Source organism: Salmo trutta, chromosome 26 (genome assembly GCF_901001165.1).
Source record: "Salmo trutta chromosome 26, fSalTru1.1, whole genome shotgun sequence".
Taxonomy (NCBI): domain Eukaryota; kingdom Metazoa; phylum Chordata; class Actinopteri; order Salmoniformes; family Salmonidae; genus Salmo; species Salmo trutta.
In genome coordinates this window covers 19289366-19302765 of record NC_042982.1, presented here as the reverse complement: position 1 = coordinate 19302765, position 13400 = coordinate 19289366, and the positions used below count along the sequence as shown (strand labels likewise).

General features: G+C 42.1%; 1 protein-coding gene across 4 annotated transcripts in view; it reads left to right on the top strand.

The window, feature by feature from the left end:
• The first annotated feature begins 1278 nt into the window (after nt 1-1278).
• Nucleotides 1279-13400, top strand: part of LOC115163327 (breast carcinoma-amplified sequence 3) — a 305848-nt gene continuing 293726 nt past the window's right edge. For all 4 annotated transcript variants that reach the window (XM_029715122.1, XM_029715120.1, XM_029715121.1 and 1 more), the window contains exons 1-6: nt 1279-1400; nt 4187-4277; nt 4642-4696; nt 4944-5019; nt 6471-6577; nt 11481-11562. In XM_029715122.1, coding sequence (XP_029570982.1) covers nt 4207-4277; nt 4642-4696; nt 4944-5019; nt 6471-6577; nt 11481-11562 — 391 coding nt within the window. In that variant the 5' untranslated portion in view covers nt 1279-1400; nt 4187-4206. The remainder of the gene's footprint in view (nt 1401-4186; nt 4278-4641; nt 4697-4943; nt 5020-6470; nt 6578-11480; nt 11563-13400) is intronic.

Genomic DNA, 13400 nt, shown 5'->3' with positions numbered 1-13400 from the left:
TTTTATTTGTGAGTAGTGTTAGATGGTAGGGAATTTGTTTATTTATTATTTCAAGCAAAGTATAAGGGAGTTGTACTCCAGTCTAGTAGGTGGCGGTAATGCAACATATTGGATGCCAACCGCCGTTAAACCTCATCGAAGAAGCACTCTTATCGAATATTAAAAAATGGATTACAATAATGAGATGTATCCAAACTTAAGGAAAGCTTTGACTATGTACAGACTCAGTGAGCATAGCCTTGCTATTGCGAAAGGCCGGGGTACACAGACCTGGCTGTCAAGAAAAGACAGGCTATGTGCACACTGCCCACAAAATGAGGTGAAAACTGAGCTGCACTTCCTAACCCCCTGCAAAATGTATGACCATATTATAGACACATATTTCCCTCAGATTACACAGATCCACAAAGAATTTGAAAACCTACCCGATTTTGATAAACTCCCATATATACTGGGTGAAATACCACAGTGTGCCATCACAGCAGCAAGATTTGTGACCTGTTGCTGCAAGATATATGCAACTAGTGAAGAACAAACACCATTGTAAATACAACCCATATTTATGTTAATTTATGTTCCCTTTTGTACTTTCACTATTTGCACATGTTACAACACTGTATAAATACATAATATGACATTTGAAATGTCTTTATTATTTTGGAACTTCTGTGAGTACAATGTTTACTGTTAATTTTGATTGTTTATTTCACTTTTGTTTATTATCTACTTCACTTGCTTTGGCAATGTTAACGTGTTTCCAATGCCAATAAAGCCCTTGATTGAATTGTATCAACCAATCCAAAGAAAGGATAGCCAGGAGCTAGACATGCCGCTTTGTGGACAACGACTCCCATTGTTAGGGCGGAGAGACATGTATCTTCTCAGTATATCCATAATCTTTGATTCAATTTAAGGAAACTTGAATTAGAAGATAAAAAAATGAAATATGTTTCATGCAACTGGGCCCAGAGTTGTCGCTGAAACTGCCTCAGACACATGCGAAGCAGTATCACGCGAGAACTCGATGTAAACAAACAAATCTGTGTGGTTCGAAATCGGGCTTTGTGTCATGGTGAGCACGTTCACGACAGAATCATTGTCTGTTGTTGTGACTCATGCAAATAAAATGTAGCTGTTGATCAAATATAACAATTTCATAATCACCCCCAAAATAATCTGCGCGATTCCTCAATATTATCCTGGGACGACAGGGTATTATTATTCACTCTGATTGGTCGAGGACCTACAACACCCGCCTCTGTCGTACACTGATTGGCTTGGTGAACGCAGCGAGGATGCTACCATTGGTCTCTTTAACTCTTCCACGTCTTTCCTACTGTTTTATGGCAATTGTTTTAGGAGATTCGTTGAACTAACAAGCTAGCTAGACAACACACTAGGTACGTATTGAATAACATATACATTAGTTGGTTAAACTTCGCGAATGATGTTTAATAAATAGGTGTAGCTACTGGTGTTTGATAATAAAAAAACGTGTCTGGTGGTGGTTAGCTAGCTAGCTGCTGCTGTCATAGAAATAATAGGACTGGAGACTAACGCTTGGTCTTGACTTCTAAGTTAGCTAGCAACATTTATCAAACAATTTTGACTTTTTAATATCAGCAGCTATTTATCTTGTTAGCTAACTAAGTCATCTTCAGTTTGATATGAGGCTGACCAGCTAGTTGGAGGAACCAACTTGAGTTAGATAGAGTAGCTAGCTAGCCAGTTAGCTGTCAGTGTTACCAAATGTTGCAATCATTGTTAAGGCTAACAGTAGTTCGTGTATGTGTACCTAATCATATAATTGTTAGTTACTTCAACCCAAGTTTCTAGATCCATTTGTAGTTAAACTTATTAAAAAAAAGTAAGATGTCTCTAGTTAGTATGTTAGCTACTAGGGGAGAGTGGAGTAAGTTGCGCCAAAGGGGTATATTGAGCCACCCTTCTAGGAAACCATACACAACATGTATAATTTGACCACATATTTAGGAAGATATCATAATTTCATGTAGTCTGAAGGAAGAAACCACATTTTCACCAAGTCAAATTCATTTATTGTTAGAGGTTTCATTATGCTTGTATCTTAACCAAAACAGATCATTTTAAGATTGTTCTATACATTATTTGGGGTCCTACACCTAGCATGAAAGTGCATCCTTGTTGCTGTGTGGGTGAATTTATTACAAATGTTTGTCTTGGGGTAAGTTCAACCAATGGCAAGTTGAACAAATTTAAGTGTTTCTTCCCAGGTGTAATGCTAGGCTGGGATATGAGGTAAAAACAGGGCCTGCCTATGTTTAAAGTGTTTTAGAAATGTACAGTGTTTGTTAGGTGTTACGCCTGTGTTAAAAAATGCTTAAAAATAAGACAAAAAGTAATTGTGTTGAATTGTGTCTGGGAAATAAAAAATAGACATGGTTTTAAAAAGGTAGTCTTAATATTTCATTCAGTACAGAAATGTGTAGGCGTCTTAACTTACCCTGTCCTGTAGCACAACTTACCCCATACCGAAGGTAAGTTGTGCCAAGAGACCACTTTTTTTGGACAAGCTATATTTTCAAAACTAATGTTTACTTAAATTCTGATTATTTTAGGGATACACAATATCCTGAAATATATGTAACCTAGATATCTTTGTTAGATATAATACTATATTTCCCTTGATGGAGTGATGCTTAATGTAAAAAAAAAAATCATTTTACCCCACTCACCCCTACTGGATAACTTTAGTACAAGTCCATTCACAGTCTGACAGCTGGTTAACAACACTTCTGAATGAAAGGAAAGAAAACAGTTAGCCACTATATTTACACATAACAGTAAATAGAAATACAAACACATTACCTGGAAGACAGTCACCTTTGAATGGCACAGTTTCAAATTAGACACAAAAATGAGATAATTGTAGTCGCATAACAATGTTCCAGACTTGGTGCATTGGTACTGCTTGCCTTGCGGTAGCAGAACAATCTATGACTTGGGTGGCTGGAGTATTTGACAATTTTTTGGGGGGCCTTCCTCTGACGCTGCATGGTTTAGTGGTCCTGGATGGCAGGGAGCTCGGCCCCACTGATTTACTTGGCTGTACGCACTACCCTCCAGCACCTTGTGGTCAGATGCCAAGCCGTTTCCATACTAAGTGGTGATGCAGCCAGTCAGGATGCTCTCAATGGGGCAGCTGTTGAACTTTTTGAGCATCTGAGGGCTCATGCTAAATCTTTTCAGCCTCCTGAAGGGGAAGCGGTGTTGTCGTGACCTCTTCACAGCTGTGTTGGTTTGTGGACCATGATAGATCTTTAGTGATGTGTACACCGAGGAACTTGAAGCTCTCGACCCGCTCCACTACAGCCCCGTTGATGTGAATGTAGTCCGCGATCAGCTCCTTTGTCTTGCTGATGTTAAGGGAGAGGTTGTCGTACTGGCACCACACTGCCCGGTTTCTGACCTCCTCCCTATAGGCTGTCTCATCGTTGTCGGTGATCAGGCCTCCCACTGTTGTGTCATCTGCAAAATTAACGACGGTGTTGGAGTCGTGCGTGGCCACGCAGTCGTGGGTGAACAGGGACTACAGAAGGGGACTAAGCACACCCCCATGAGGGGCCCCCGTGTTGAGGGTCAGCATGGCGGATGTGTTGTTGCCTACCCTCACCAACTGGGGGCGGCCCGTCAGCAAGTCCAGGATCCAGTTGCAGAGGGAGGTGTTCAGTCCCAGGGTCCTTAGCTTAGTAATGAGCTTTGAGGGCGCTATGATGTTGAACGCTGAGCTGTAGACAATTAACAGCATTCTCATTCTTTGTTACTTTAATAACTTTCAGATAATTTCATGTAGCAAAGGTAATCAAGCTCAAATTGGTATGTGATACAGGAAATGTATTGAAAATAAAAAACAGACTTACATCCTAGTTATTGAATGTAATGATTTGGCCCTAATCATGGTTATATTAGGCAGGTTTGTTGGGGCGTGGTTTATTGTGTTGACTATCAGGTGTACCGTTAGGCCTACATTTTGTAGTACAAAATGTTCTATTAGTACAACCAAAAGTGGTAGGAATCTGTTCAAGATCTTTTGTGACCATTCTACACCCTATATGAAAGTCTACTAGTCTCGACCTTTATGGAGACAGAGACATAAATTAAACCTAGCTATTACCGAATTGTAATAGTCATGTTCTTTCCTCTGTAGGATAAAGACTTGGAGACAGAATGGCATCAGAATCTCCGCGCAGACCAAGCCGCTGTGCTGGAGGGGTTGTGGTGCGAGCACAAGCTGCCACGTAAGGACACACACACGCACACAGAATAATAGGCTTTCAGCTATTCCACCTGAGGTGTCTGGTCTACCTACTTATACAAGTTTCTCCTTTCAAAGACATGACATTGCCTAACAGCTAAACCCATGATGGTTGTTATTGACCATCAGTTTCAGACATATGCTTCAGTGCTATGGATCAATATGATCTGGTTCAGTATATTTCCTTGGCCACTTCTTGAGGTGGAGAGTGCATAACAGAAAGTGTTAACTACAACCAATTTAGCTGAATTAAGTGCAAAGACAATACTTATACCTATGCATACACTACAAATATTCTACTCATAGGTATACACATTCAACAAGGTAACGCTCTTGTGTTATTACAGTGAGCAGTCGTATATGGAGAGTGTTGTGACCTTCCTCCAAGATGTGGTCCCTCAGGTAAGACTGTTTCCATTGATTGTCATCTTTTCTACAGTAATAGAAATGTGTATTACATGTTACCCTTATTCAGATTGACTAGCTTACTCAGGCTGTCAATGGTGTTTTTATAGGTATAGGATTAACTGAATCACAAATTATTCTATTAAAGTTTTAATAGGTCATTCTATGACATTAACAGATTGCAGTAATTTAATCTGATAAATTGTTGTCCTCATCTCCTACTTGTCTTTTGTCCAAATTCAAGGCATACACTGGCGCACCCCCAACTGATGAAAAAGAGAAAATAGTTTGGGTCAGATTTGAGAAAGCTGACATCAATGGTAAGTCCAAGAACCGTTTCAAAGCTTCCCCCCTTGACTGTGTTGTGTTCAACCTTGGAGGGCATACACATTTTGATAACAAGTGATAAGTGATAACAAGTGATAACTAACTATCCACAGATTAGATTAAACCATATATAAACAGGTTCGTGAATATTATGAGTTTACTGAAATATGCTGATAAGTGGCCTCTTGTTAGAATTTCTGGGTAGAAAACTGTTTAAATGTGACACATGAATAGTTCCTTTGGCAGGCGTTGTTTGCGAACCATTTGATGGTTCATTTCTTGTAAGGACTTTGAGTGACAGGTCTGATGTATCTCAATGGCACAAGTGTGTGTGTGTGTGTGTGTGTGTGTGAGTGTGTGCCAGATCTCTCCCTCAATCTGACAGCAGCTGTGTTGATTAGACACAGAGTTTTGTCTGTGTTTATAAAACATTCTACCACTTTAATGTTATTTACGCAAACCTTTTGAAGAGGACTTCTATTTGGTGTTCAATTTAGAGCTTCACTGTTCCAGCCCTGCTTCTTTGCATGCTCAATGTAAAGCAAATTGTTCCATACGGAAGCAATGGTTCATATACATTAAAAACGGCTGGAGTTGACACGCATTCAAAGTAGCTAGAGTTAAACATTTATTCAAAAGAATGAGCTGGAACACTTAAACCCCAACCATTCTTCTACAAAATGAAACGGTTTAGTAAAAAGTTTTTGAAATCGACAAAGACAAGGATGAATCATTTTAGATAACAGCAACAAACCAAGCAGTCAAATGTGTTGTATAGACTGATTATACACTGAGTGTACCAAACATTAAGAACACCTGCTCTTTCCATGACATAGACTGACCAGGTGAATCCAGATGAAAGCTATGATCCCTTTTTGATGTCACTTGTTAAATCCACTTCAATCAGTGTAGGTGAAGGGGAGGAGACAGGTTAAAGAAGGATTTTTATTGAGACATGGATTGTGTATGTGTTCCATTCAGAGGTGGAATGGGCAAGACAGAAGATTTAAGTGCCTTTGAATGAGGTATGGTAGAAGTGCTACGCTGCTGGGTTTTTCACACTCAACAGTTTCCCGTGTGTATCAAGAATGGTCCACCACCTAAAGGACATCCAGCCAACTTGACACAACTGTGGGCAGCATTGGAGTCAACATGGGAAGGTGTTACTGATGTTTGGTATACTCAGTTTGTTTATGGGGAGACCTACAAGACACAGGCACATACAACAGTTGTCTGGGATGGAGCCCGCTACAGAAATACACTGGTTCTGATTAGACCCCCCCACTTGTTTTGCCATAATATGGTAAATATCCATGTCAGGCAGTTCTAGTTTGATAGTCAATTCATCAAATGAATTGAAATCAAAATAAGTTTGAATAAGTCGTCTACAGAGTTGACTGAATATAAATGTATGTGTTTCTTTGTGTTTTCCTGTGTCCATCAGATACGTCCCGCTCGCCAGAGTTCCTGGAGATGCACAGTGGCAGCAGCGACCCTCCCCTCTGCCTCATGATTGGTTACGCAGACGGGATGCAGATCTGGAGCATATCCGTGAGTAAAGACCACCTGTAGCACAACCAGTGTTTTGGTTGTTACTGTGCTGTTGTTGGTGTTGAAGCTTGCGATTTGGGGTTTCAGGCTGGGTTTCTGAATAAGCACTTTGTGACATCAGCTGATGTAAAAAGGGCTTTATAAATACATTTTGAATAGAAAGATGTTGACAACAACAGACACGTGAGTGGTGCTGCGGTCTAAGACACTGCATCTCAGTGCTTGAGGCGTCACTACAGACACCCTGGTTCGAATCCAGGCTGTATCACAACCAGGCCGTGATTGGGAGTCCAATAAGGCGACGTACAATTGGCCCAGTGTCGTCCGGTGTAGGCCATCACTGTAAATAAGAATTTATTGTTAACTGACTTGCTTAGTTAAATAAAGGTAAAAAACCCAGACATTATTGTATATCCTTTGCCGTACCCCTTGTCCCCCACTAGATGTCAGGATAGACCAGGGTGTTAACAGTTCTTTTCTTTTTAAAATGCTCCAGTCAATTACAAGTCTTGACAACTTTTGCACCAACAGTCTCTCTAGGATCTGTGTTGTGGTTGTTAACATATGAAAAACAGATCTTTGTGTTTTTGGGGTTGAAATATTTAATTTTAAATGTAGAGCTGTTTACATTTGATGAGCAGGTTGGGTGGGTCACACAAGACACTACTTTCTCCAGGTCCCATAATTACAGGTACCATAGCACCTATTGTGCACTCCGGCTGGGAATTGCCAGGGACCTCACGATACAATATTATCACAATGCTTAGGTGCCGATACGATATGTTGCGATTCTTTTTGTGTTCGATACTGTGATTTTATTGCAATTCCATGTTCCAAACAAATTGCGCACCATATGTCTGCTGCAGAGGGACACGTTTTTATTAGTCATGGAGATAAAAGTGCTGAAAAAAATTGTTCCCTGTTTAAGAAGATGGAGAACAAACTTTGAAAGAAAATACTGGCGTTTTGGTACAGCCAACTAAGACAAATAATATTGCGATATTGTCAAAATGATACAATATATTGTCAAAAATAATATCCCGATGTGTAACTGTATCGATTTTATTTTACCCATCACTGTTGTGCACCCACATTGAGCAGATTTGAACAATAGAGAGACATGTACAGGCCTCCACAATGTGAGGAGAATCATGGAGGTGAGAGAAGGGCCACTCATTTCCTCCTCTCCTCGTCTGTCACTGAGGAGGTAGACTTAGCCAACAAGATGGAGGACTTTTGATATTCTTTTAAGGTGGTTTGTGTTGATGTGACTGGTATCATCCCCGGGTCAAATATTTAAGGAGGAATATGGATTGAAATAAAGTAAGAAACCACTTATGGAAAAACCTAAGAGTGGAAATAGCATTAACATTTTTCCTGCACTTTTCTTTTTACCAAGATTTGTATTCTTTGAGTTAATTTCAAAGCCCCACGAGGAGGAAATGTAAAGGCTATTTGAAAGAGCTGTTCTTTTGACTCAACCATTTTTCAACCACAGTAAAGTCGTTTCCAGGATTATTTGAAAATAATAACAGAGATATTCTCTAGTAAAATCATTAGAGGATTTTGTCAGCTCTACAACTTAACAAATAACCTGCAACTCCGCAAAGGCCTCTATTTAGGACTATCAGGTTTCACGTGCAAGCTGTCACAGAAACATGCTAACTTAACATACATCCTGTGAGATCTAAACAGCCTAAGTCCTTAATCAGTCCTTTCTAAACATCCACAGGCCACCAGGGAAACGACACACTTTTCCCCTCCACACACTGACACTGGGGGCTGACTGACACACACACACACACTGGTGGGATGTGACTATGAACAACGTCTCTGTTGTTAGCGCACCTCTTCTCTCTTAAAGAAGAGAGGAACTATATGCAGCTAGCTACAGATGTGCAACACTAGCCAGCCTACATAATACCATCCAGAATAAACGAGGAGAGAAGGGCCGTAGCCAGCCAGCTACAGATGTGCTGCTGCACTACATATAGAGTATTCTAGTACCATCCCGAGTTGGGTACAGTATAGTTCCGTTTCAATACCAGTCGACCAAGAATTGGAATTGGTCCCAACTGGGCGATACTGTTGCGGTGTTGCTCCTCTTTATCTCACACTCTTACCCCTCTTGTAGTTTTTCTGTGGTTTTGGCATGTTTCCAGGACGTGTTTTTTCACTGGGTTCATATTAACTTATGATAGCACCTCGGGCTCGAACCCTGAGTAGCTGTGAAGTTTTTTTGACAGTCGCTAAGCCTACACCCTCTGTAATGGCACTGACTGCATGGAGAGACACACATACACACTCCTCATCAGACGCCCGACAGAGTGTGTATGTGCATATCAACCGTCCGTGTGTGTGTGCATTCCTGTCCCCTCAGACAGCGAGGGATCTTTGACTGGATAGGTGTCGCCTGCCCTGTCCCAGACAGATGAGGCCCATACTACCGTGGGCAAGTTGTTGGCCTGAAGAGGTGTTGGGGGAAATGACCAGTTTTGAAAAGAGGTGTCTGTGTGGGCGCTGTTATTATTAAAGTACAGTCCCAGATAGGGACAATATCAGCCTGTCTTCATGTGCTTCCAAAAGGGAGAAAAGTTATCACCGCTAGTCCACCGTCTGCTTTGTAGCTCAACTGTGAAAACGGCCCCCGCTTGTGGCCTTAGTACCAAGTGTTATGTGTCTCTCATGGTGGAAAGTAACATTGAAATCAGCTGTTGTTTTAGGATCCCCAAAAGCACTTCATTTTGTTGAACATTATTCATTGATCATATTCATCCACCATCAATATGCCCTTGTCGTGTGTCCTGTCTGAATGCATGTCTGTCTGAATGCATGTCTGTCTGAATGCATGTCTGTCTGAACACACACACACACACACACACACACAGAAAGAAGCAATTTGGCATATTGCTGCTGTGTAGACAGGCGGCTAATGTAATGGCAGAAAGCAGAGATTGATGTTGTTGATGCCTGGCTGGCTGTCTTGTCACACAGAGCCATGTAAGGCAAGGATGAGCTGTGGGGTAATGCACAATGCCCACCGTATTGTCATTATCCTAACCCCCCCGCCCCCCCACCACACACAATCCAGCAAAATCCATTATTCTCCAACTCCATTTGCCGTAGGACTCCCACCCATCCTCCCACCATAGTCCCACTTATTCCTTCTCTCTGTGCTCCTTTAACCTGCTAGTGGTTTATGATGCTCTAGTTTAATGCCACTGGACCGAGCTGTACTTTTAATAAAAACAATGGCCCGATCCACCACTTTGAAAAGAGGCGACTAATTGCGCAAAAGAGCGTTCATCCTCGGATGTGCTTATCTACTTAAGACACGTGGATTATGGCGACAGTAATGTGATAATGCATGTTTCGCTGTAATTTAACACAAAAAAAATCACAAAAGTGGAGCTTAGAGCTTAAAACAATGCACCATTACAGGCGTCAGAGCCACCACGGACCATGCAAGGGTTCTGACCTGACTACCCAAGCCTCTCTCTGGGGCCTAATGCAGGCGATGACCTAGCATCTCTACAGCCTCGAACAGGGACACAGCTACCACTTTAATTCCATTAACAGTTCTCATTGTATCTGATAGAACAGTAAAGACAGGAAGCAACCTACAATAACCTCTGATCTATTGGTGACCTCTAGCTATAGATACTGTAGCTTCTCAGAATGACAGGGGATATAGGCCTACACAGTACACGCTGGGTGAACAACAGGTGTGGCGGACATGTTCAACATGTCAATGTGGGAACACTATTTCCTCAACACTATCCAGCTGCTAACCTGTTATTCTTTACTTCAGATACTGTATGTAGGCTATGTTTAATCTCAGTTCTGTTCAAAGCATTTTAAAAGTATTTTTGGCATCAGTCATCATAGCGCTTTTGAAACCAATTAGCTGAGCTGTCTGGTTATCAGACTGTTGGTCTTGCCAGCCAGACGACACCGCAGCCCGCTCTGTCCCATTGGCTCAGTCACAGAAAGAAAGAGTAGGCCGCTCGTTTGCATCGGAATGCTTTGGGGACCTTTGTTGGTAGCTTTTACTCTACAGTTTGGTTGGCACTTCAACCACCAGCCCCTCCTCCACTCCCTTTAGTGCTCCCCTTCCTCTCCCTCTAGGCCACCCCTCCCAATCTCCCTCTAGGGCCCCCTTCCTCCTTGACAAGCCCCTTTCCACGCAGTTGGAATAGATGTTTTTTTGTTTTTTTCCCAGTGTGAACAAATCTCTCTTTGTCCCAGCTAGGGGCCCCCACATTGTCTTTTGACTTTGCCCTGCTGCCGACATCTTAGCCCTTTAGCCTCCATCCAAACCAGAGCTTTACGTTTGTGGTTGTGTAGTGTTGATAATTCTATCATTACACTGAGGCTTAATCAGAAGTATGGCCGTATTGATTATCGGAGCAGCCTCGTAAAGAACTAGTGGTCACCCCACCGAACTTATGGCGTTTATTATCATCAGAAATAACAACTCCAGCCCTGTTGACTATGGCAAACTGTTAACTGTTTTATATGAAGTGTTTACCCTAGCATTGTATAGGTGGGCTTGCCCCCCTGCCTAGCTCTATTCCCTCTGTTCAGCTGGTGTTTGCTTGGCCAAGTGTTTTTGACAGAACTACACCGCAACAACCGTAAAACAACAATGTCCTCTTTTAAATACATTTGTTAAATTTCCTTTATATAAGACATCAGAGTAAATGTGAGTGGTCTTAGACTGCGCGCTCATTGTATGCATTTATGTCAGAAGGACGGAGAAAGAAAGCTGTCCAGCCACTGTAAAATAGTCTCAAATCGTTTGACTTTTCACTGGTGACACTTCTTTTGACTTGTTACATTTACTTGTTGTTACATTGTTGTTGAACTTGCTCTACTCTCTCTTTTCCACTCTCTGTTGTAGCTGGGTGGGGAGGCCCAGGAGCTTTTCTCTGTGCGCCACGGACCTGTGAGAGCTGCCCACATCCTGCCAGCGCCCCATATCAGTGAGTATCTCTCTACCTGCCTACCTCTGCCATCTTTCACCTCTGTCATCTTTTACGTCTACCCTAACGTTTCCCAGTCTTGTATTTTTGTCGTTCTACTTGTTCACATCAGACCGTCTTTGAGTGTGATGCACATTGTAAGCGAGATGCTTTCGTTCTAGAAATCAGTAGAAAAGCTTGGCTGTTTTCAGCTTGTCATGCCACATGAACCTCCTTTCTGTCCACTTCAGTCAATATTTATCCACCCAATCTGCAAAGTGGAAGAAAAAAGCTCTGCTGTTAAATGTATGCGTTTTGAAGCACATTGGTCTTGTTTTTCCTCTGATGTGGGTTTTCAACACGGCCTCTCCTCCCCCGAAAAAAATTCAATCACTTAAACTCAAATCAGTTCTCGCCAGCGCTCAAGGACCACTCTTGAAACGAAGTTAAGTGTGGCACAATTTATGTCGTTTGAGGATGTGGCGTGTGTGTGTGTTTGCTGTGATATGTCATGGGTTAATTAAAGACTACCCTGTTTGTTAATAGTCAGAAGCCCCATGCCAGAGCCCCCTCTCTTCCTGTTCCTATCCTAATATTAAAGGCAGTCCTGGCCTCAATCATACTGTTGGCCTGGCCCCCGCTGGCTCAGACTGACTCAGAATGAAGTGACAGAGCTCTGGTTAGCCCCCCCCCCCCCCCCCACCATTTTATATCTCTCCCTCAATTCACTCATTGGCCCCATTGTATTACAGGGGTAATAGCATTTCTAAAGGTTAGGTATGGAAGAGAAGCAGGCCAGTGAAAAACATGTGAAACAACATCTAATCATGTTCAATCAGAGACTTCAAAGGAAAGCAGAGGGGACATATCACCACTAGGTTGCCTATGGACCACCCTCAGACACACCGTTGGATCTAATATAAGACCGTACGCATTCACATCCTCTTAAACCCATATACAATTGGATTTCCCTCGTTCTGCCAATTAGTTATTCTCTAGGCATGAAGTTTGAATTTGCTGTCACTGCAGGTATAATTCAGAAATGAAGTGAAATGCACAAAACGCTAGCATGTGGCGTTCTGGTGAGAAAATCAGCTTTTTGTTCTCGCTCTGTGTTCCGGTCCTTTGGCAGATTTCAACAATGTACAATGACAGCATTGAAAGGGCCCTGGATGGGGATGAAAGCCACCAACAGTAATAAGAAGCAGCAGATACCCAACACATGAGGGGAACGATTCTCTGACTGCTAAAATAAAAATGAATTGTACTACCAGAGTAGCGGGCGGGAGAGAGCGAGAGACACTGATTGCAATCTGTTAGATGCAGCCGGCGCAAACAGTGTTGCTCTGTGGTGAGCTGTTAAAAGACCAATTGTTTCAGTCGGGATCCTGGGTGGGCGGGTTTGGAAAGTCCTGAAAATAGGTGTCGGTTCAAATAAGTCAAAAGGCCCCTTCCTGGAATCGAGGAGGAAGTGGTGTTTTTCCGAAGAGAGTGATCCGTTTATCTGTCCAGCATCCCAGAGTTTGTAACCTATGCTCTTTTCTTCCGTCTTCTGGTATAGGCCATATATACGCCTACCAAAGTGATTCACAGTACAATAGATGAGCATTGATGACAAGTGATCCTAATATGTACAGTATGAGCCTTCTGTTGGTCTCTTGAACAGTAGAATGGATGTCAGTAATAGTATTGTGTTGGACCTGAACTCAGATGTCCCAGAGGCCCAGCCTCCATGTAAAGGGACTAATTACTGAAATGGCTCTGGAAATTATAGAATTTATAACAGCAAACATGTTGGCTTCAATACAGACTTGCCTTCCTCTATAAATGAGATAAACACACACTCAACAGTCAAACAT